The 23,874-nt window shown below is 40.3% G+C and overlaps 1 protein-coding gene across 1 annotated transcript in view; it reads left to right on the plus strand.

Annotated features, from left to right (window-relative positions):
* The window catches only part of FAM91A1 (family with sequence similarity 91 member A1), a 50,246-nt gene that overhangs the window by 22,256 nt on the left and 4,116 nt on the right, over window positions 1-23,874 (plus strand). The window contains exons 12-23 of the mRNA XM_039524600.1: window positions 622-740; window positions 1,196-1,308; window positions 1,571-1,657; window positions 2,613-2,745; window positions 6,673-6,821; window positions 8,406-8,540; window positions 10,366-10,479; window positions 12,395-12,467; window positions 14,596-14,745; window positions 15,283-15,390; window positions 15,779-15,902; window positions 17,260-17,329. Of these exons, the coding sequence (XP_039380534.1) occupies window positions 622-740; window positions 1,196-1,308; window positions 1,571-1,657; window positions 2,613-2,745; window positions 6,673-6,821; window positions 8,406-8,540; window positions 10,366-10,479; window positions 12,395-12,467; window positions 14,596-14,745; window positions 15,283-15,390; window positions 15,779-15,902; window positions 17,260-17,329 (1,375 nt within the window). The remainder of the gene's footprint in view (window positions 1-621; window positions 741-1,195; window positions 1,309-1,570; window positions 1,658-2,612; window positions 2,746-6,672; window positions 6,822-8,405; window positions 8,541-10,365; window positions 10,480-12,394; window positions 12,468-14,595; window positions 14,746-15,282; window positions 15,391-15,778; window positions 15,903-17,259; window positions 17,330-23,874) is intronic.

The raw sequence follows: 23,874 nt of genomic DNA on the forward strand, positions 1-23,874 counted from the left end.
TGTAGCTCTTGGGTATATGTGAGGGTTATTGGTGGTAAAATTTGCTGATAGGTGCTGCAAATAATACTTTAAGTGTTGGCATTTTGGTTTAGAATACTCATTCTTGGTTTTGAAACACAGACTATGTACTTGCTTTAATGTTTTATGGCTGTGAATTTGTAATTATTCTGTATTTTTATTTGTGTCTTTAGAACTTTTAAGTTTATTTCCTGATTTTAAAAACTAAAAGTAGCCATTTCCATGGTAGTTCCATGACAGCCTATCTCAGTGCAGCTGGTGATGTGTGTACTTGTAATCGGCGGTGCATTTCTGTGGTTGGCAAGACAGCTTGCAGTATTTGGGCATTCTTATTATCAAGAAATAAATAAAACCTGTTTGACCTTTTTTGTAGTCATCAGTTGGAGAATTCAGACGTCTCTGGCTGAGGGATAGTTTGAGGGCAGGAGCTGGATCAACAGATGGGCTTTCTACATTGGTGTGAGATGTTTGATCTGGCTTTGATAGGACTTGCAGTGGTTTTCATAATCTGCCACTGAGCATGCGTGAGGTACCATGAGATTAGCAGGCAGAGCTGCTGCCATGGTGCTACAGTGATGATAGATACAGACTTTATGTTAATAGGAGTACTTTGGATCCGCAAAAGATGCTGCTTTCATGGGACAGTGGGGAAAACAGGACTCCTGTACAGGAAGCTTGTTCATCAGCTACAGATACTGACACCAACAGTCAAGAAGATCCAGGTTAGCACCCATATTGAATTGATATATTAGCATCAATTAGTTAATGTTTGTAAAATGCCTTGAGGTTATAAATGCTAATTATTCATAGACCCAACCAGAATATGTAGAGAGAGGCATTGAATTATTTTCCCACTTTTTATTCTTGTTGCATCTCCCCACCTTCCCCACCTCAAAAAAGTGCTATTTTAACCAATCTGTATTATGAATGTTAGTAGAATTCTTCCTGAATGAAAATAAAATTACTGCAAAATTAAAATTTGATGAGAGTTATATAGTGTTGCAATATTGGCAAGGAAGTATGTATAAGACTCAGGATGGCATAGTGTGGACTTTATGCTTTATTTGTTTAATTCATACATAGATCTAGTTCTATGATTTTAAGGCTTGCTTAAAGAAAATGTCTTTATTCTTAAATAAAACAAATAAGATTACAAGTTTTTTCTTTGTTTTATTAGCTGACACAGCCAGCGTGAGCAGCTTGAGTCTGTCTAGTGGACACACAAAGCGTATTGCCTTCCTGTTTGATTCAACTCTCACTGCCTTTCTAATGATGGGGAATCTTTCACCAGTATGTCAGATTGTTCAGTTTGTCTATGTGAAGATCAAATGTGTAGAAAACATTTTAAGTCTTGGCTTTTAGTATAATGCAGCTCTGATGATTTTAGAACCTTTTGTTTCAGTTGTTTAGTAACTTTAATGATCATTTGTTTAAGCAAATTTTGTCTTTATTTTACAAAAACATATATGTTAAATCTCCCACTCACAGAGATAAGAATCTGTGAAAGATAAAACAATCTTATATACAATATATTTGAATTATATTGTTGCAGAACTTGAAAAGTCATGCGGTAACTATGTTTGAAGTTGGAAAATTATCAGATGAGACTCTGGACAGTTTTCTTGTGGAACTTGAAAAGGTAACTCTCTTGTATACAGTCTAAAGTTTTTCAGAGCTTAAGAGTTTGTTTGTGTGTGTTTTACACTATCAGTATTTGATATGTATTTTTGGTCTTGTGCTTTTGATTTAGGAGCTTCTTGTTACCCCTTGTAATACTGGTAGGAACACATGGCCCATTTAAAATGGAGACTATCCTGTATGTCTGTGCCAGTAATGACTTTTTTTTTTTTTTTAAAGGCCACATTATCAGAAGTGCATGTATAAAAGTGTAATTGCTAAGTGAAGATATGCAAATACACTAAACCTCACAAACCCTGGTGTGCATGCATCTGTAGATACATGTGCACACAACCACTAACTTGTGTGCTAGCATTGTTTTTTTGTGTGCTGGATTTGGGTATCTCAAAAATGTGCATACACTTTTTTGCATGCACATGCTTTTGAAACTTGGTCATTAAAGATTGGAATTTGCAGACCATAATTTTCCAGATCTGTTGTTTTAAAATTTAATTTTTTTTAAACCTTTAGATCTTATATCTACCATAATTTTAAACAAACCAACCAATTCCTTAAGATGACTATACAGTTATATACTTGTAATTTTTTTTTCTGTAATTGCTATGACTTTATTATAGCATCCTTTTACAGAAGCCCCTAAAGTGGTAAGTTTTATATTGAACAATGATGATACAGTACAACTGAAGTTGTTTGATATATTTTTTGGGATTCCTCTCCTCCCCCCAGTTTTAATGTCATGCTAATATACTTAACATTACAGTATTTGACAAGCTTTGCCAGCTTTCACTTAACCTGATTGTTGCCTTGAAGTTTTTCAGCAAGAATGATCCACAGCAATTGCACCTTTTAAATGCTGACTGTAGAATGTTTGTAATAACTTCTAAATCTAGTATTTGTGGAACTGGTATTTAGAGAAACAGTATACAACTTACACATTCATATTATTTTTTGTTTAGGTTCAAAGCACAGGTGAAGGGGAGGCACAGAGATACTTTGATCATGCACTTACTTTGAGAAACACAATATTGTTTTTGCGGCATAACAAGGACCTAGTGGCACAAGCTGCACAACCTGAACATCCAAATAACGGTACAGTGAAAGTTACTGTTTTGGGAAAACTGTCCAATCTCTCAGAGTTAAGTTTATCATGTGTTCTCTTTAAAAAGAGTTTTTTCACTAAGTGCCCTTTCTGAATGAGTGCTTTCCTGAAATTGAGCCTTAGAGTCCACTCCTGCCTGTTTTGAGCCTCCAGTGATCCATCCTTGTCACATTTGACACATCAGTCACTTACATGGCAGTACATTGGTGTTCGAAACACTAGATTGATTTCACTGCAAAATCAAGGACAAACTGGGCTGGTGTGGGAGGGAGCTGGTTCCAAACCACAAACATTCAAGGATAGTAAAGGAGGAATATTTCTGCATGACTAAATGTACTAAGTGGAGATATTTCAAAGACACAGAGGGGAGTTAGGCATAACTCTCATTGCCTCCACCCCTCATACACACACAGGAGCTGAATGCCTAGTTGCCCTTTATGCCTGTGAAAATCCCCCTCCCCTCAAAAAAATTCCAAACATGCTTCACTGCAAAAAATCCATCATCAAGATGAACCCCCAAAACTTTTTTCTTGCTGCTAGTTCAGCTATCTCTGTGGGCCTGAAATATACCTCAAAATTGCAATTCTGTGATGACTAAATCTATCAGTAAGGTTGATTTTTTTTTTTTTTTACACAAATAAGAGCTTGATCCTACAAGGTGCTAAGTATTCTCCATGCTAATCATAGTTGGGATGTTTAGGTGCTCAGTACCTCCCTGGTTTAGGTCACTGGAAAGCAGAATCATACTATTCAGCTGTATTACTCTATTCTATAGAGAGAATTGTTTGGAAGCAAGTGAACTAAGTACTGCTCTGCTGTCTTGAATCAATGGTATTTCACCAGATTTACACCAATATACTTGGCCCAAGTATCTTTTATACTGCGGTATAATGGCAGATAATAGAAAAAGTGTAATATGGATTGGTAGCAGACATTTAGTACTTCTTTGAGTGATTGCAGATGTGTATTCCACTCAGGTGTGTATATGTGTGCACCTAGTGCTCCGAAGCCAGAGAACTTTGCATAGTGGTACCCGTAGGGGCAGAGTTTGCATCCTGTGGCCATTAGCCCATCCCCTGGCTATTTAAGGGTAGTGCCACCTGACACCCTCCATTCCTTCTCACTACCCACAACTAGAGTTGGAGCATTTCATGTGGTATATCCCACATGCTGTTTTTTATCTCAGTCTTTTGAGTTTTTGTTATAAATAGTTAACTAGTATTAGCTAAGAATAGTTAGATTAACTTGCCATCCTGATGGGATGCTGTCACCAGGATTCAAACACTGTCTATTATGTGGAGTGGCTATTTCCAATAGTGATCCCCACATGCGATGTTTATTGTGGCTAGGGAAAAGGTACATTAGAGAAAGGTGCTCCATCTGCGAGTCTTAAAAAAAGAATGCAGATGGCAATGGACTTGAGACTCACGGAGCACTTGAGTGCCGGCCACGAGGCACACTTTGATACAAGGGACTTCCACAGATCATCCAGGCTCTCGAACAACTTCAGAGCTGGAGTTAGCTTATGTTCCTCAGCCAGACTCTGATGCCTCTCGCAGGAGAAAGACGATAATTCTCCTTCCTTGGGTCCTCTGAGAAAAAGGTCTCACAAAATGGACTGCAGCTACTCCAGTGCTCTCATCCTTCTCTTCCAGGAGTAGTGTGGACTGATCTACCAGGATGTGAGCTGGAGCTGGGCTATCTGCTCTGTTACCAAGACAGCATCAGTTCGACACTGTACTGTTGACTCCAATGCCATTCATGACATGCTGGTACCAACAATGTCAGCATCAACTGTTTCCCTGCTACTAGAATACCAGGCTTGCTTTGCCTCTCACTGTTACTGGTTCTCTAATTACTCAGGAGCATTCAGTAGCCCAGAAACCATCGATATGGGCAGTGCTGCCTGGTGAGATGGCAGAGACATCTCAGTTGCTGGCATTGCCTAACACTCACAGTGGACAATTGAGCACTGCCCCCTTATCAGTACTGAGTGGTCCGTTGGAACTGTTGCCATCTTTGGCACTGATAACGACTATGGTACAGACCACATCTTTAGAATGAGTACTAAAGATGTGGTCTATGCTGGTGTCTATGCTGTCTTCAGAGTTAGTACCAAATGGGAATGCGATATCCTGGCCAGTCCTCAGGGTGCTGACTTCTTTTCCTACCTCAATGCCAATACAGCCAGCATATTGGGTCTCAGTTGAGGCACCATGTTTGTTCACTCCATGCAGGGTGGCTCCCCTGTTATCTTCTGATGACTTAGAAGGTTCATCAAAGTTAGGGACAGTGCTTGGCATTTTACCTAGAGAGGACAGCCTTTTCGGACGTTTCCTTGACTTTTTATTTCCTGTGCGGATTGAATGAAGGATCAGGTGGTTTCTGTGGAGATTATTTCCAGATGGATAACTTCCTGCTTTACTGCAGCTTACGGAGGAGCTCAGTCTGCATCCCCACAGTCATTATGGGCTCATTTGACGAGAGCCCAAGTGTTATCAGTTGCATTTTTCAGCAATGTTTCAATATTGGATATTTGTTGGGCTGTGATATGGGGTTCTGTATGTACTTTTTACCAAACATTATTTAGTTACTGGAGCATCTCTGTTAGATACAAACTTTGTGAAGGCAGTGCTACAATCATTATTTAAATAGACTCCAAGTCCTACCTCTGATTACTGCTTGTGAGTTGCCTGAGTGGAATACACATCTACAACCACTGACATAAAAAATGGCTACTTTTCAGTTCTGTAATTGTTGTTCTTTGAGTTGTATTTCACAACCCACCCTCCCTTCCCTCTGCATCGAAGTCTCTGCTCTTGACATTTGGTGGGATGGAACTATGGGGGGGGGTCAGTTGCCAGGGGAGGGGCTAATGGCCATAGGGCACAAGTACCACCTCTGTGGGTACAGCTAGGCAAAGTTCTTTGGCTTCGGTGCATTGGGCACACACTCACATCTGAGTGGAATACATGTCTGCACCCATGCCTTGAAGAACAGGTAGCCATTTTTCTTTAATATTAGATATTGAATCTTGTAATTCACTGAGTAGGAAACTTTTCTTCATATGGTCAAGTAGGCAGTGAGGTATAAGTTATTCTTCTCTATCAGAGACCAAGTTGGCATAGATTTGAAATACTGCTTTGTAGTGGTGCTCTGATTTTCATACAACTGGTAGGTGCTGTGCCCACTTTACCACTGACTTAAGTGGCTGCAAAGCCATTGAAGTCAGTGGAGTGAACATCTCCCTGTATGAACTGTAGGTGCTTTTTATTCTTTAGAAGAGCGTAGAAAATTAAATGTACAGTATAATATAGGAGCAGATTAATGATTTAAGAACATGTATATTGACTGACAGATTATGTACATTTTAACTCTTCTGCTGGTTGTAGTTAAGTAGTACATCAGTATGTCAGCGTATTCTTGAATACTTCCAGGATTCCAGGTGCTAGACATAATCCTTTCCTGTCCAAAACATTGGCATTGGCCATCTCCGTAGCATTGGGTAAAAAGCAAGGTAACAGCTAGTTTTTTATGTGTTCCATTTTCTCTGGCCTATGTTTTTGCTCCCGAGTAAGCAGAGTAGATGCCAATTTAACTTTATATTTTAATGGTTTGTTATAAAACATCTTCTAGAACATAGTCAAAAATACCTGATTAAGATATTGAGTTAGCTTAAACAGTCAAAAGCCAAGCTGCTTAATGTTAAAAGTTCAACTCTGAAAAACAGGTCTGTAAAAATAGTGTATCTCCGTATTCTAATGACAGACTAGACTATTCTACTTTCAGCCTGAAGAACCAACATATCTCAGGGAAAGAACTGGATTATTTTCTGATTCATATGTTAGAATTGTTACTGGTTGTGTATGTTCCTTTTCTAGCTGTATTCAAAGTGTCTTTTGATGTTATTAATTTAGGTTTTCCTTTGGATCTCTTACGATGTGAGAGTTTGCTGGGCTTGGATCCTGCAACCTGCAGTAGAGTTCTAAACAAAAACTATACACTACTTGTCTCCATGGCGCCACTCACCAATGAAATTCGACCCATCAGCAGCTGTACCCCCCAGGTGAAAATCCACTTTGAAAGGAATCTGAGTCTGTGATATTATTGCACTTCATTTTTGAAATAATACTTTTAACATAAAGGCAGTTTTCTTTGGCTCTTTTTCATTAGAATTTTTGCTCTAAATGATTTGCACGTAAAACAGTATTATTATATTACAATTGTTTCATGAAAATCAGAATTTAGTGAGGTATAATGTGCATATTTATTATTAAGCTGAATTTATTTACTAAATGTCTGCATGGTAATTATCTCTCTAGTTAAAAAGTTCTGTGACAGATGTTCCCTTATATATATTTAATATTTTGAATTCATGTTCTTAGAACTCCCTTACTATGAGCCCTTTGGATATAAAATCTTCTAATCTCTTATCAGTGTAAATGCCAGGAAACAAAATAGATATTTTGCATCTTCCAGAAGAGATACTATTTTAGAACCTACTTCACTCTCCTATACTCATGTTGAGTAGCACATAGTAAGGTACTGCGCCGTAACAGTAGGGGTGGTGTAATAAAGCCCTTAATTTATTCTCTAAAGTACCACACTCTATTCCGGCTGCCCCCTTTATCCCCACCTCCTAGGCATGCACGGCCCTTCTGCACGAGCCCCAGCCACCTGGAGCTGACAGTATGATCTCATTTAAAAAAGAAAAAGGAAAACAGCTTCGCCTCCATACCCGCACTTCCCTTGGGAGGCCCACCCCATAGTTTGAGAACTGCTGTCTTAGAGCATCTTCATTAAAGTGCTACAGTGTTTTAAGTGTTGACTTGCCCTCACATGATACATTCTGGCAATGTTTCCCAAATGCTGGGGCATGGCCCCCTGAGGGTGCCTGAAGAACTAAGTGCGGGGAAGGTGTAAGAAGACTTCTCCTGTGTTCTCCAGGTTATCAGCTTTCATTAAAAATAAATAACTAAAACAATCCTGAATGGTAAATAAACTAAGATGGATACGCCTTTCACAACATACGCCAGAGCTGTGGGAGAAGGGGTGCCATAGGCTTAATTTTCCAGAAGGGGGAGCAGCTTTCAAAAATTTAGGAAAATGATATTATATAATCCTCTGTGAAGCTACTGTATCTTGCTTCCTGAGTTTGTTTACTTAGTGTATTACTTAGCTTCACATATCAGTCAGAGTTAGAATAGCAAGACATATGGTGCAGTATAAATTAAAAGGGAAAGTAATGTCAACAACTTGGTAACCAAATTCTATAAAACTCTATAAAACAGCCTGTTTACAGCATTCTGTTGAGCAAGTGTCCAATAGCTGTGTATGTACTGTACCTTTAGCAAACTTTAACAAATCTAGCTTTCAAGCAAGAGTGTCCTTCCCATTTCTGTTATACCCAGAGAATGAAGGGACAGGTGAGTTTGAAGCTTTAAAAATTGGGTTCACCATGTAATAGTGAGGTGTTGCAGCTACTGGCCATGAGGTCAGTCCCATCTGCTTGTAAGGGTTATGGTTTAAGTGTACCAAACTGTAGTAAAATAACATAGTTCTGCAGTTTTTTCCTAACCTATAATTGTACTTGTAATAGTTGCAATTCAAATGATGATGTTTTTTTATCTTCTGATTAATCTTTTTTCAGCATATTGGACCAGCTATACCAGAAGTTAGCTCAGTTTGGTTCAAATTGTATATTTACCATATTACTGGTCAAGGACCACCATCCCTATTGCTGTCTAAAGGAACAAGGCTTAGAAAACTTCCAGATATTTTTCAGGTACATTTTTATATGCCTTTTATTTTTTTTTCCTTCCAAAATGGAATCTGAATTTTCTCCCAATGAGGGAACTGTTCATTGCAGTTTGTATCAATGCCATTCCAGCAAACTTGATGCTACTTCCCCCAGCTTTAATTTAATGCATCATACTGCAGTTCCTCTTAATATGAAGTAAACACTTTTTAGATGATGGTGGTGGTTGTTCAGGAGTACTGTCTGGACACATAGGAGGCTGCAGTAGCAGAAGACTTATGAGGAGCAAGCATATCTTTGCTGAGAAAGATTAGGCTTCTACCCCAGAGTGCAAAAATTCTACCTTAGGGAATCAGATCTCTCTTCTTCCTTCATTCCCCCAAACAAAACAAAATACAAATCTCACACACGCACGCTTCTCTCAAAGTTTGAGAAGATGGTTAAGATGATCACCTTTATTCTGGAGACTGTTCGGGTCCCAGAACAGATTTTTTTGAAGCACCTGGAGATGTCTTCTGAAATTAGGATGACTGTGTTCATATTGGTTTGGATTGACTAAGGCAGGTATGGCAGTTTTCTCCTACCATTTTGTCTGTGTTAAAGATGTTAAAAGGAAAACACAATCCTGGTAGTGGAAGTTGCAATGGCCAAGGTAAACTTGGCTAAACTAAAATTATAGCATCTCCTCCTGGTCAAATATCAATTTAAACTGAGGAACAGGACTATATATTCTTTGTCTCCCTTCCCAAAGAGAATTGAGACATTTAAGAAACTGACCTTGTGAGTGAGTGGAGGTAGACAGAAAGATGCATGCATCCGTCGATGTAGCTACAGTAGCAACAGTTTCTGGCATCAGTGTTTGTAGACATCAGGAATGAAAACACAGAGATCTTGTTTTGCTCTGTCTCCCTCATTTTATATCCTATTTTTTGTTTAAAAATTGGTATGAGGAAAAGTCATGTCTCAAAAATAAAGTAATAAAAGGTCAGGTGAGTGTGGATTCCCAGTCCACAAAGAGGTTCTATAATACTAACAAACTGGATCTTGATTCTAGCTGTGAGGCCTAACCCAAAGCTTCAATACTTAGCAAATGTGTGGTGTGATTTTTTTGTTGTTGTTGTTTATATGTAGCTGCCTTGTAAATTTCCTTATGGAATCAGTTTTGAGGTTTGCTGACACAGCAGACTTTCCTTGTACCAAAAATTCTCAAGTTCTATACCAATAAATTTTTTCTTGGGACATCTTATCCATCTGCACACCCTTTTTTTGTTACCATGCAAAAATGTTGTTGGTTTTGTTTCCACTATTGCTTGTTGCAGTGTCATTTTGTTAAAAATATACACTTTTTATCAGGAGACATTCCTCGGACTTTTTAATCTTCCGAAACGAGGCTCTGTCACAACCATATCTTTAGAGAAGAGGAAGGTGCTTCCATGTCATTATTTTTCTCTGAAGATATACTTCACGTTGATAGAACACCACTGTCATTCTGAGTACTGCTGGCAAATTTAAAGTTTCTCACCACATATTCTTACCTTCCAAATTTATATGAGAATATTTTAATCTCCCTTTCTCAAGGAACATTGTGGTATCTGCACATTGCTGCAAAGACTTGTGACAGATATATCTTGTTCATACTAGCATGTTAGGAAACCCCAAACCTCTCAATTCTGCCTCCATCACTAGCAGGAGCATGGGAATAAAAGTGATGTTATGACACAATATAAGATGGTATATTACTGAAAATACTGGCAGTAATTTCCTAATTGTAACACTTTACTATTAGCCTAATGATTTAGCTTTTATATACTTGAACAATCAATTACTACTGCTTTTATTTTGTTTCTTTTAGGGTTATGATCGCTTACTAATAACATCTTGGGGTCACGACCCAGGAGTAGTCCTAACTTCGAACGTATTGACAATGTTGAATGATGCTTTAACACATTCTGCCGTTCTAATTCAGGTACTTTATATGAATATGATAAAATGTACTTAATTTCGGTAAAATTTTTTCTTATATGTAATGTAAGAGGTGGCTGAATGAAACTGGAAAAAATTGACATTTTTTTCAAAACTCTTTCCATTTTTTTTCAAAATTTTGAACTTAGAAAAATTTTGACTGGCTTTATTGTGTAGTTTGTATATTACTGTGTCACTAAAATGTTGAACCAAAGCCGTTGGGTGATTCATATACAGTTATATGGATTAAAATGTAGTCCATGTATTAAAATGTAGTCAACAAGTATGGGATGCATCACAATTGTACTTTATAGATGCCTGTTTTTTCAAAGTCCTATACTAAATTTTTTTTTTATTGATTTGAAGTTATTTCTTTCTGATCATATAATCTTTTTATCTTGGTACAATTTTGTACTAACTTTTAGGGTGTTTTTGTACTCTTGCACAACTTTTTGTTCACTGACTTTCCTACAAACTATACCCCAGACTCTTTGCTTATTATTTTAACTGTATTAACTCTGGAAAGGAGGATAAGTTAAGCAACTTTAACAAAGAAAAGAGGTTTTCATGTGAGATGGATTTGATGAGGTAGATACATGAAGATTATTCATATGTCAGGAGAGGCATATGAGAAGCACAGGCATGAGAACTAGGGATGTGGCAGGTGCTGCAGCACCCCCAGGTTTCACTGTGAAAAGTTTGCTGGTGCTGTCAGAAGGAAGCTAGCATTATTTCATGATTCTTGAGAATCCCATGTGGTGTGAGTGGGAATTTGTACTTTTTTTTCATTGCTTTTGAGCGTACATGGTTTGCAGTTTCGTTAGATGGATTTCAGCACTCCCACTATAAAAAGTGTTCCAGCGTCACTGATGAGAAGGCTTTTGAACCAAGGCTCTTGGACATCTGGGATTTGGGGAGGCCAAAAGAGAGGTGCAGTATTAAAGATGAGAGAAGATGAGGCCATAGACAAGGGTTTTGGCATAAGTGTGGCTAAGAAAGTGATGTACCTGAGCAATATTGCAAAGTGGTGAGATGCAGATTCACTGGTGTAGGGGATATAAGAAGGCAGTTTCAAGGTGAAGGAAAATACTGAGGTTTATAGGCCAAGATGGTGTGTGATAAGAGGTAGTTCTGTTTGAAAATGTTCTCATCTAAAAAAAGCACCTCTTGAGAGACTACTTGGTGTTTACGTCTTGTATCTAAATCAAAAACAGCTAAACATAATTCACTATTGCTTTTGGTGTGAAGAGCATTTCTGTGGCTCTTCATAAACATCTGAAATGAAGGGTTCTTTAATTAAATTATTGACATTAACTACTACATCGGGTTTTTTAAAAAAAATATAGGTATATCTGTCTTTAACGTTTTAGTAAAATAAATACCATAATATGACATTGTGTATGAATCCTTTTTTATATTTCACTGGTTTAGCTAAAATCTTTGAGATATAGAAAACAACTGAAAGAAAAAGTAATAACTCAAATAAGCGAGCGGTTAGGATTACATTAAGTAACTTTCATATTGTGTATATACCACCAAATGCTTCACCTGTAAGAGCCTCCGTGAAAAAGAAAAGCAATTACTTGAGTATTTCTATGGATGAGGGTCTCCATGCTGTGATGCCATTTTGAAACTAACAATGACGCTAAACTTTGTAGTTATGATTAGTAAAACACAAAACTAACTGTTCCTCTTTTGCTACATTTTAACTTTGAGTTGCTTACATTAATATTTGTTTAAAAATACTAACCACAATCTTCAGTATATAAACATACTTATCTGGTCTACTTGTTTGTTACATTAGCATTACCAATTTGGCCTTTCTTAAACAAAAGAGAACAAATAGAACTGAGAAATCAATGCAAGCTCTAGTAGTATATATGGATTTCTTTCCCTGATTTTAATTTCTTGGTGTTCAGGGACATGGCATGCACGGAATGGGGGAAACTATGCATATTCCTTTCCCATTTGAGGAAGCAGAACAGCAAGGAGGTAACTGTCTTTAATGTGAATTCTGCAACAAAGGCTTCAGTGCTATTGTACAACTATCTTGTATGACGAGGCTAAACTAAATATATTAATGCCTACTTTCTAATAGCAGAGGATTACATTGTTACTAGCTATTGATTAAAGTTGGAAGAGAAAATTGAAGGGATCCTTACATAGTGTCCACAAGGTGCTGCTGTAAATATAGAGGAAGATAGTCTTATTGTGACCATTACCCCAACTTCCAGTTAATTTACTGGCCCTCTTTCTTTCCCTGCATAAACTTACTGGGACAACACCAGCTTTTATTGCCCATCATTGCTTGTACATGCACCTCCTTGCTGCTCTTTGTGTCGCATGCAAGTTTATTGAAAAAACTTTTAAATCTACCTTATTCTCCACAAGACTCATCACTGCTGTGATGCCTACAGAACACTGCCAAATGAAAACATCTAGGCGGTTAGTGAGCTCCTAATTGTGCATTCAGCTAAACTATCTTGACTATTACTCTGGGGCACGACTGTAATACAGAAAATAAAAAATTGAACACAGTGTTGTTGTTTTTTTTAAAAGCTCCAAGTTAATGATGTCCCCTTTAAATTTCCTAATCTTCACTTTCAAGGTTTGCACAAGCACAATTGCTTTTAGTGAAGCAGAAATTTACTGATTGTGAAATGCTTCTTAAACTTATTTTAGTCAATCATTTTGAAGATTAAAGGGGGTGGAGAGGAAGATGATGGTCATGTACAGTAGAACCTCAAAGATACGAACACCAGAATTACGGACTTTCCAGTCAACCGGATACCCTGTGGAACCAGAAGTAGTCAGACAGACCGCAAACACTTTACTGCCTCGGGGCTTTAGCTCTGGGGCTCAGGGCTTCAGTCTCACAACTCTGTACCCAGCTTCTGCCCCTTGGGGGGCGCCGGGGCTCGGGGCTTCAGCCCCACAGGGAAGTGCTGGTTTGAGCCCCAGCGCGCCCCCACCCTGGGCAGAAGCCAGGAACAGAGCCATGGGGCTGAAGCCCTGGCATTGCTCCTGGGGCAGAAGCCCCAAACCCTGGTGCCCCCTGTGAGGCTAAAACCAGGAGCGGAGCCGCAGGGTTGAAGCCACGAGCCCCCGCGGTCCATCCAGGTCTAAAGCCCTGAGCCCTGGTGCTCCTGAGGGTCAGAAGCTTTGACACACACCCCTAAGGCTGCAACCCCAATCCCCCACCCCTCCCAGTGGCAGAAGTCCTTAACGTCTTGTTCAGCGTTACGGACAACCTCCATTCCCAAGGTGTCTGTAACTCTGAGGTTCTACTGTACTTCCAAGCTGAGCTCTCTCTGTACAAAGTATGAGATTTAACACCTGTAACTGTAAATTGGTGCTGGACAAAATACAAACCAACATAAACCATCCATTAGTTTCCTGATCTGAGTCTAAATCCAGTTTATTTGTTTAGGTTTACAATGAGCTATTTCCTACATTCACTTCTCCTCTTGTTGGTCTTTGGCAAAGTGGCCCACATCCTTTCACCTTGATCCTCAGGTGAAAAGTTTTGAGCTGAAAGTCAGAAGGGTCTTTCTCACTCCCCCCGGTCCCCCCATCCTGGCATCAACAGCTGGATGTCAAAACCCAGTAGTTCCTCTGTGACCAGACTCAAAACCTGGGAGCCCGGCAGTATTATCTTGTGCTTCATAATGTACAGTACGTCACATAAACTCTGGGCCAAAGTACTGTGGAAGATCCAGATTGCATCTTAGTGGAAGAGATGGACATCAGTGAGGCCCAGCATTGAAACTGCTATACTCTGCCATCTAGCAGATGAAGGGATGTGTGTGGAAAATGGCTCCCACTAATTCTTGCATCCTCTCTTCCCTCCTTGCCACTGTATCTTAAGGTACTATGTTGTTTTTGGAATGGGGAAGAAGAAGCTATCCATTTACCTAGTTTCCCATACCATACCCACCATCATGATATCTGAACCTAGGAGCTACAGAAGGAAGGGAAATCTCCAAATGGCTAAATGAACTGCCATCAGAAGTCTACCCCTGACTTCCTGGATATTAACTATAGTGGTACTATGGTTGCTGTACTACCTTCTTGCAGTGATGCAAAGGCAAACTTGTGTACTTTTTTTTTTCTGTGCTAGACTTCTCTCGTGTGAATATGGGCGTTCATAAAGCATTGAGAATATTAAGTGACAAAGTGGATTTGCAGCATTTTTGTGGATATGTTACCATGTTGAATCCTTCCAGTCAACACACAAACAGAAAGCTGAGTGATGCTTCTGATGGAAAAGGTTAGTCAGCAGTGAAGACTATTTGTCTGGTGGCCAATGTTTTTGAATTCATGTGCCCTCTTTTAAACAAAAAGCAAGGTGTATAAATTTATTGTGTAGAATATAGAAATAAGTACAAAACAAAATCTTCTCTTAAAACCATCAACTCTTTAATGTTTAATTTTGAAAACAAAATTGTGTATTTAAGTAGAAGTGATGGAGATCCCTAGTTTCCTTTAAAAGCTGCAAAGAGTCCTGTGGCACCTTATAGACTAACAGACGTATTGGAGCATGAGCTTTCGTGGGTGAATACCCACTTCGTCGGATGCATGTTTTCCTTTTAATTATTTTAATGCCAAACCAGATCCAAGTAAAAACACAAGGCTCTTCTTTATTCCTTTATGCCATGCATCTGGATTACTGTCTTTAGGTAAATAGTTTGAGGTACTTTGGGTTCATTGTCAGTACATCACATATGAGTAAAATTTGTATATTCTATACATCAGGAGGTAACTAAGCTAATGTTCAACTAAGTATTATTAAATATCTTAAATTTAGGTGAGCTTGAATTGGCATCAGGATCTGATGTAAATGGGAGCACAGAATCATTTGAAATTGTTATTGAAGACACATCTGTGGATTCTGTAGCTAAGCAAAGCCCTGAAGGTAAGATCTTACAAATGACCTATATTATTAACTGGAAGATAAAATCTCCCTTAGATTTTTTTGTCCAATCAGAAATCTAGTATTAAAGTATCTAAACACACAATATAAGCATTGCCTAATATCTCCTCTAGTGCTGTCTTTTAAGCAAATAGTACACATTAACAGTGTTGCATTATCTGTACATCAATGTGTCAAATACATTTTTTGTGTTAATGTGTTTTAATGCAGACCTCTTAAATAATCTTTTTTTTTTCTCAGAATTGTTTGTAATATTGTGTAAGTTTTAGAAAGAATGAGAGATAGGAACCTTTTGGTACAGTTTAGCTACTGACTTTCAATTTACTGTTCTGTTCAGTAAACTTTTCAGTCTCTTGTTTACATCTTGCAGTACCCACAACAGAACTGGAATGGGTTCCCCTGGAATTATGCTTTGGAATTCCACTCTTTAGCTCTGAATTAAACCAGAAAGTCTGCAGAAAAATTGCTACCCATGGACTATGTAGAAAAGAAAGGTGAGGTGTCTTTTGCCGCAGCCATTGTGTGCAGAACTTATCTGTGCTTTGGAAATGCAATAAATTAAAGTTGAAACGGTAGTACTATATCATGTTATTACATTGTAGGAGTCACTTTTAGGCTTCAAGATACTTGCTATAATATACATTCCCATAGCTCATTGATCATAGCTCAAGTCCTACGAATATTTGGCTGCTATTGTCAGCGTGGGCATCATACAATAATGTATGGTGTGTGAGCGGAGATTAGAATAATTAAAATCTTGCCTTGCAATTTATCTTTATTGTAGATTACTTTTCACATTGCAATTGATTAATATAGCAGAATGTTTTTCGAAAGGAATTTTATTTTAGTTTGGAGACTATAAGAAATTGGATTTCTGATGGTAATTTGTCTAATCTCTTGCTCAATGAGGTCTCTGACAAACAATTTTAGTTGCAACTGTTTCACTGAAATGCAGCACCTTTGATTAGATTATATGTCTTAAATTAATGGTGGCTTCTCTATGTGTGGATAAATACAGGCCTTTGTAGAGGGACAGGGCAGAGGGAAGTAGGCATAAAGAGCCTTTACACAAGCTTTCCTCTCATCATCAAAATAGTAGCAAAACTCAAATTCTATAAGAGCTAATAATGTAGTAGCTTTACTGCATTTGATTTTGGGAAGGCAATTCTTATGCACTTATGGACGTAAGTGATGGCCACTGATCTTTATTCCTCATTTTGAAGGTGGCTTTTCATTATAGTTCATGTATTCTTTGGCAAAATCTGTCTGATTTAGGGGCACAATTTTAGAGGCTGTGTGTTACAGCCATTTGAAAATGTGGCCCTAATTAGGCCTCTGCAGTGAGGCTCTTACAGGTAAATAGGTTGCTTGTCACCTTTATTGGAGCCTTTGCTGTGTTGCCTTTTAAGAAGTAACTTACGCTAAGAACCACTGTATATCATGCCTTTCTAAAACGGTCTAGCATAAGAAGCAAGAATGAAGTTTAATATATTATTCATGCTTTGTGTACGTTATAAATACTGAGTAAAACTTTCAACCACACCTTTGTGTCATAGTAACAAACATAAATAACTTCAGGAAATTGGATATTCACTTGTTGAATGGAACAAAACCCAGGCAGTTAAAAGCAGGGAGTAGGGGGTTGGAGTTTAGTTAGCAATTTACCTCTTATACAATGATAGTATTACATTATTCTGTTTTATTTTAACAAGTGTGTTAAGAACCTCTAGAGCTGCTCTTAAGATCATGAGCCTGGTATTCTAGTCCACTACAGTAACAATATGTATTGACACGTGCACTTTTTTAGACACGTGCTATGTTTTACAGCTTTTCCTTTTTTCATTTTGACAGCCTTCGAAAACTCTTGCATTCCAGTAGAAAGCTGTCCCTACAGGTTCTTAACTTTGTTTATTCATTCCAGGTAAGGAAAAAAAAAATCAAAATGTTGGAACTTCTGCATGGTCTGTCTTGGTTTTGGCTTTTTTGTTAAATGTTGTGTAGAAGTTTGTGGCTTATTCACTTTTTAAAGGTAGCGCTATTAAGGACATTGTCATATTAAAAATCTCATTATTTTCTGAAATTTTATTGAAATAAGAGGGGAAAAATACCATTGTTTGGTTTTTTACTTGGTATGTTGTCACCGCTCCATGTATAATCAATGTCCCCTGTTTGTAAGGGATTTCAAAGCAAAAGGAGAGAGAGAGTTGAAACATGGTTATAACATCCTAAATATTATTAAGGGACTCTAGGCAAGTGTAGCCTCAGGTACTACATAGTAATCTTCTAAACATCAAGTTGACCATATCCCTTTTAAGAGAAATATTTTTATTTAAAACTGTCATTGTTTAGTAATGAAATCTCTTGTCCTAAATTTAGCCAAGTCTAAGTGACAGATGAAAAATGCTGTTAAATTCTAGTTTTATTAGTTGAAGTCTGGTGTGTTTCTTCATGTAAACAATGAAGTGATGAGTTAATGTTAAAGAGAAAATGGGTAAAACTCTTTGCTATGTTTTTGGAAGGCTTTTTGTTTAAGAACATTGATGTAGCATGTTTACCTGGGAATTTCCTCTACAGTGCCGTAGCATTTCTACAGTTGCCATGTAAGCATTCAACCTGTTGAAATTCTATGATATATATGAGGATACACATGTGCATAGTATTTGACAAGTCTTTCCTATGTCTGTTGATACTTGTAAGGCGGTTGCAGCTGTCCCTCCGTCCATCTGGGAGAGAGGCCATACCCCCTCGCTCCAAGCCTGCTGGAAGGGCACCGTTTCGGGGGGAATTAGCATTGGGGTCTCCGCCACTTTGCGGGGTAACACAGTAGTGAGTCTAGGGGCCATGGTCCTCTGACTGGACAGGGCACCAAACAATTAGAGGGCTCTAGCCTACAATCAGGGTAGAGAAGCAATGTCTATAAGCCCTGGCCCTCAGGTAGTGCAGGGCAGCAAGGAGGCTCTGGCTGGTATTCAGGACATAGCTGTAACAAGTCTATTAGCTCAGACCCTCAAACAGCAAGTTTAGGAGCCCACGCCCTCAGACAGGGCAGGGCAGCAAAGTCCGGAGGCTCTGGCCTGTAGTCAGGACAGAGCAATAATGAGTCTATACGCCAGGCCCTCAAACAGCGTGAGGCTGCAAGTCTGGGAGCCCAGGCCCTCAGACAGGACAGGGCAGCAAGGTCAGGAGGCTCTGGTTTGTATTCATGACAGAGCAATAAGCGCAAACAGGACGGGGCAGCAAACAGTCAGGGGTCCTGGCTCTGGCGGACCGCCAGTGAATGCAGGCCTTTTGGCCTATGATGGGGAGGCTGCCACCCCAGGGTTATGGTGGCAGGGGTAGGGAGATGCGGGCCCACCCGACTCCACCGTGTCCCAGCCCAAGGCCCTAACAGTGATGGAGTGGTCTGCTGCTAGGTCAGTGGGGAAATCTGGCTGCAACACGCTGGCCAGCTGTCAGTCAGCAACACAACTGAACTATATTTGGCTCCCCTGTGCTACTTCCTACACTTCTGGGTCCTGGGGGTCATCGTCCGTCTCGCTGGGATAAACAGTTAACGGCAGCTCCCAGCAATTCCTTGGTGTCTCCGGTGACCCGCAGCTCTGGCAGTCCATCCAGATCTCGGGTGCTACAGCAGTTGCTGTCAGGTCTGAACTCCAGCAGCGGAGGAGAGATGTCCTTCTTCTCTGGCAGCTCCTCTCCAACTGAGCTGGAGGGCCTGCCTTTTATACTTCCGGTTCCTGTCCCGCCCCTCTACTTCCAGCCTGGTGGGTGTGGGTGTCCCGGCTCAGCTCACCAGGGGGCAGTCGCAGCCGTTCCTCCATCCATTTGGGAGGGAGGCCTTGCCCCCTCACTTCAGTACCACTTGTTCCACACAGGCCCATCTGTCTTAACAAGATTAGGTCTTTTGGAGGATAACATAACCAGATTTTTTATGTGTGCCCAGGCCATTAAAGCTGATCATGCCACTTATAAAAAGGAAACCACCTCCCTTAATATTGTGAATACAGTATGTGTGTCTGTCTCAGACAATTACAAATTATATGTTGGGGGATTGCTGTTCTAAAATTATTTTTGTCCTGATTTGCTCTGACACTGGGCCTCTGAGACACCTTTTAATGATGGCTTTGCCCTTTCCTATAATTTCTGAGACCAATAACTATTTTATACAGCACCATAAGTGTGGTACAATGTCTCTCTGTTTTGGCAATAGCTGTTGCTAAGAAGCGTTCTGGGTTGTCATAGTCCAGATGCTATTTTGTCCTCTCTTTCTAATAATAACTTGGACAAGGTGTGAAACTACGAAGGAAACCACTACGCTCACTTTTTGAAGTGGCCCTGCATATCCCCACTTATGGGTAATGTGTTGAGTTGTGCAGCCTAATGGTAGAATCTTCTCCAAACAGTGCCTGTTAAAGCACATCTGTGCCTCCTCCTACCCCTCCCCTCAGCATCTTTGAACATTCAGAGGGTGGGGCGAAATAAGGGGGCGGTGGGCACACTACTGCCCGAGTTCCTTCCAGCTACTTACGTAAGATAGAAATGAACTGCTCCAGCCCTTTGGATCAGGTTTTTTCCCTCCTATTCTGGTGCCTTAGATAATTGTTGGTGGTAGCTTATACAGTTAGTGTTTGTAGTTTGTAAAAAGCACTGTCTATACAGCTATTTTTAGAGTGCTAGTACAAGCCCTGCTAGCCCAAGTCTGTCAACGTGGGCGGGGACACTTGCTGCTGCAGGCTGTGTAAACATACCCTAAGTCAGGGATTCTGAACCTTTTTCTTTCTGAGCGCCCCTCCCCCCGCCCCCCATGTGCTATACAAACATCACGGTAGGGGCACTGGAATGGGGGGGGGGCCATGACTCCCCCACTTTTTACTGGCTGTAAGAGCGAGGGATGCGGGAGGGGATGAAGAGGAGCGAACGGGGGGTGAGGTCTTGGGCAGGGAAGAGGAACCACGAGAGCGGGGCTTTAGGGGAAGAGGTACTGCGGAGGCTCGGGGAGAAGAGGTTGGGTGGGGAGGGATGGAGCCATGGTTTTGGTGCTGTGGCCCCCCCATTTTCAGGGTGCTTCCACTGCTCCTGCTCCACAGCCCACCTATGCCATGACAACTGCTTCTCTGCATATAAAAGCCAGAGCTGGCATTAGGGGGTAGCAAGCAGGGCAGTTGCATGGGGTCCCATGTCACAGCGGCCCCCGCGAAGCTATGATGCTTAAACTTCGGCTTCACCCCAGGTAGCAGAGCTCAGGACCCTGGGCATCAGCCCCATGCAAGTCGGGCTTTGGCTTTCTGCCTTGGGCCCAGCAGGTCTAATGCTGGCCCTGGTTGATGGACCCCTGAAACCTCCTCAGGGGGCCACAGACCCCTGGCTGAGAACCACTGCCCTAAGTGTCTCGTAGAAAGCCATTCTCCTTCTGGGTCTTCTGTTTGCCAGACTTTCGCAGTCAGGGCATGTAAGGAGAGGCATCATAGATTGCAGGTGTTCCTGTTTAAGGAACCACTTGCTGCTAAACCATCAGGCTCTGGGAGATCATCTAATCCAAAGGCTAATAGGTCTGTTTAATCTCCAGCTGCCTCATCTAGTAAGGCATAAGGTGCCTAAAGGATCCAAGTCTTTTGGTTCTGGCTCCTGTTACCATCTCATCAGATCCTCCTGTTAAAACTGCTAGAGTGTTGAAGGCCCTGTCTGTTCAATTGACAGCTAAGGACCCTATGATTAAGCTGTCTGTTCCAACTGTTGCAGTTCCAAATTAAAAAGGGAAGGAGAAGTCAGTCATTGTCAGCAGTGCCAAATGTTGTGGATCAGATTTATTGGTTCCATCTCGTTTGGATATGTCTTCTGCAGTTCAGTCTCTGAGACCTAAGTCTGTTCTGCATTTGGCTTCACATTTCAGGATTGCAGAGTTGAGCCCCTCTCCAGATCTGATGTTCCCTAAGCCTGTTAGACCAGCACTATTGCCTGAATTAACTCTGGTGCCAATGTCTGATCGGAAGAAGACTATTGTTGTGCTGGCATGTTCTCATTATGACATCTGACTGTTCATTGGATCTGAGTGAGAGATTGCTCAGAGAGAGGAGGAGGAAGCCTTCATTGGTTCCGAGACCTAAATCCCTTTCACCTGAAAAAGGTGTAAAATGGAAGATATTGTGAGTGTTTTCACAGAGCCATCTTTGCCTCTCCCTCCTAAGACTCCTTGAGGATTGCCAAAGAGATCCTTCTCAGCTTTTAGGCATCCTCCAGTGCCGTTGCTATCTCCGATGAGATCAGTAGTGGAATAGAGGTTGAATCCATGGTTAGAAGAGGATAGAGGGAGAGTTAAAAGATCTGAATTGTCCATATTCATGCCACCTAAGTATGGATTTCTTCAACCTCTTGGACAGTTTCTGCTGCCTTATCCTATGTATATGTTCCCAGGTCCCAATTATTGGAGACGCTGATAGGACTTATTGGGCTGTGCTGCAAGAGTTCTTGAGTCATCCTCTGTATGGATGAAGTAGTGATATTCCAACTAGTAGTGATATTCAGGTGAAAGGATCTGTCTTCTGGGGAATCTTTGGATCTGATTCCACCGGATCTGTCTGCAGCTCACATGGTGGTGCCTGACACTTTCTGAGTAAGAGAATGAGGAGTTAGTTCCTCTTTTTGAGCATGATTAGGTGGGTAAAGAATTTGAACTGATTTTTCAGCTGATGAGCATATGGGTGTTGCTTCTGTGTCTTCTCCTTCTGAGGATGCTTTACTATTCTATGAATTAATATATCATATGGAATCTACCTTGAATTTGCCTTCAGTTGCTGTGGAAGTGGTGTCACATCCTGTATTTGATGTTCTTGGTGATCCTTCTAGGAATAGAATGTTTTACCTATGTTGGAAGGTTTCTTGCAACCTGCTAAAGGAGTTTGGGCTACCCCTGCTTCTTGTCAGCTTATCTTTAAGAAAACTGACAAATTCTTTGAAATACTGCATGAGGCGTGTTCATATTTTCATACTCACCTGTGTCAAATTCCCTGCTGGTTGCAGCAGCCAATAATAGATTCAGGTGTGGTTAAGCCTCTTCGACTGCAGATAATAGAGCGGGGGAAAAGGTGAGGTTTTTGTTTTGTTTTTTTTTGTTTTAGTGATCAGTGTGACTAATTATCTGGCAGTCATGCCTGTTACCAATTTCGTCTGGGGAGAAAATGACTTGTGCAAGAGTTACCAGATGATCAGAGGAGATCATCTCAGGGAGAACAGAGGTTTCAAAAGCCAGCTCCTAAATGACCAGAGGACTTAGTGAATAGGAGCAGCAAACGGGTGTTTAGAGAGGGAGTATAAGAGGCATCTACATGTAACAAACCTACTATAAATTTAGGCCAATTCTCCCTCCTCCCTGCTCCCTCCCCCCCCCCCCCCCAAACAACCAAAAACAAAAACAAAAACCCTGTAAGAGTAAATATAATGCAGGCAGAAATTCAGCAGCAGAGTGGAGGCTATCCAGTTTATTGCACTGAATGCAGCATGTACAGATATCTGCCTGTGGGCAAGTGCATTAAATTAGCCTCAGTTCAGACACAGATGGCAGCAGTGCAAGTGGTCTTTGAGGTCCTTTGGGAACTTGTAGCACACATGAGAAGATTGATACTGGTGAACTGACGTAATGTGCGGATGGACAAAGGAGAGTTTGATTTTCAGAGCACTGAAATTTCTTTTGTGAAGAAAGCCTATTTGGATTAGATACATGTTTATTAGACTGCAAAGGTATTGAACTCCTACGCAAGCCCTGCTTTAAACTCATTAAAAAAGGAAGAGAAGAAGCTTTTTGCTTAATTCAAATGTCCTGTGATGTAATTCCAACATGCATAGCATTGCAGAAGATAAAATTCGAAAACCAAACATGAAGGATCTTAACATTTAAAATTTTGTATCCAAATGCAAGGAGCACTGGAAACTAGCAAGAACTAGAAGGGGGTACTAAATGATGGAGATTATCTAGTGGTGTAATCAGAAATCGGTGGATTGATCCACATATCTGGCATGTAAAGTACAAGTGATTTTGTATTTATAAAATACATTGCACGTGAAATCATATAAAGGTATAATACATAAGGAGAGAGGTGTGGGGGTGTGCTAGAGAGTTTGGTGATGAAATACTTTTGGGTAAGGATTCCAGGATTGAAAAAGTGGAAGTGAACACACACGCACACGCGTGCGCACCCCCCCAATCCACCTCTTCATGCTAACCAGAATAAGAGAAATAAATATATCTACACATGCATTGTTATTTAAGTGTCAACAGCGTGTTTCTTGTACAAGATATCAAGGATGACGTGGTTCCTGCTCTGATGAGTGTATAGTCTTAAATAGCCAATACAAATCAGGTCAAAAGGCACAAAACTGACAGAGGAGGGTTCTATCTTAAAATGACGTTTGATTGATGAGACACGGTGATTTTAATGAAATGGAGCAGCTTTACTAATGGGTTTTGTGGAA

Source organism: Mauremys reevesii, linkage group 2 (assembly GCF_016161935.1).
Source record: "Mauremys reevesii isolate NIE-2019 linkage group 2, ASM1616193v1, whole genome shotgun sequence".
Lineage (NCBI taxonomy): Eukaryota > Metazoa > Chordata > Testudines > Geoemydidae > Mauremys > Mauremys reevesii.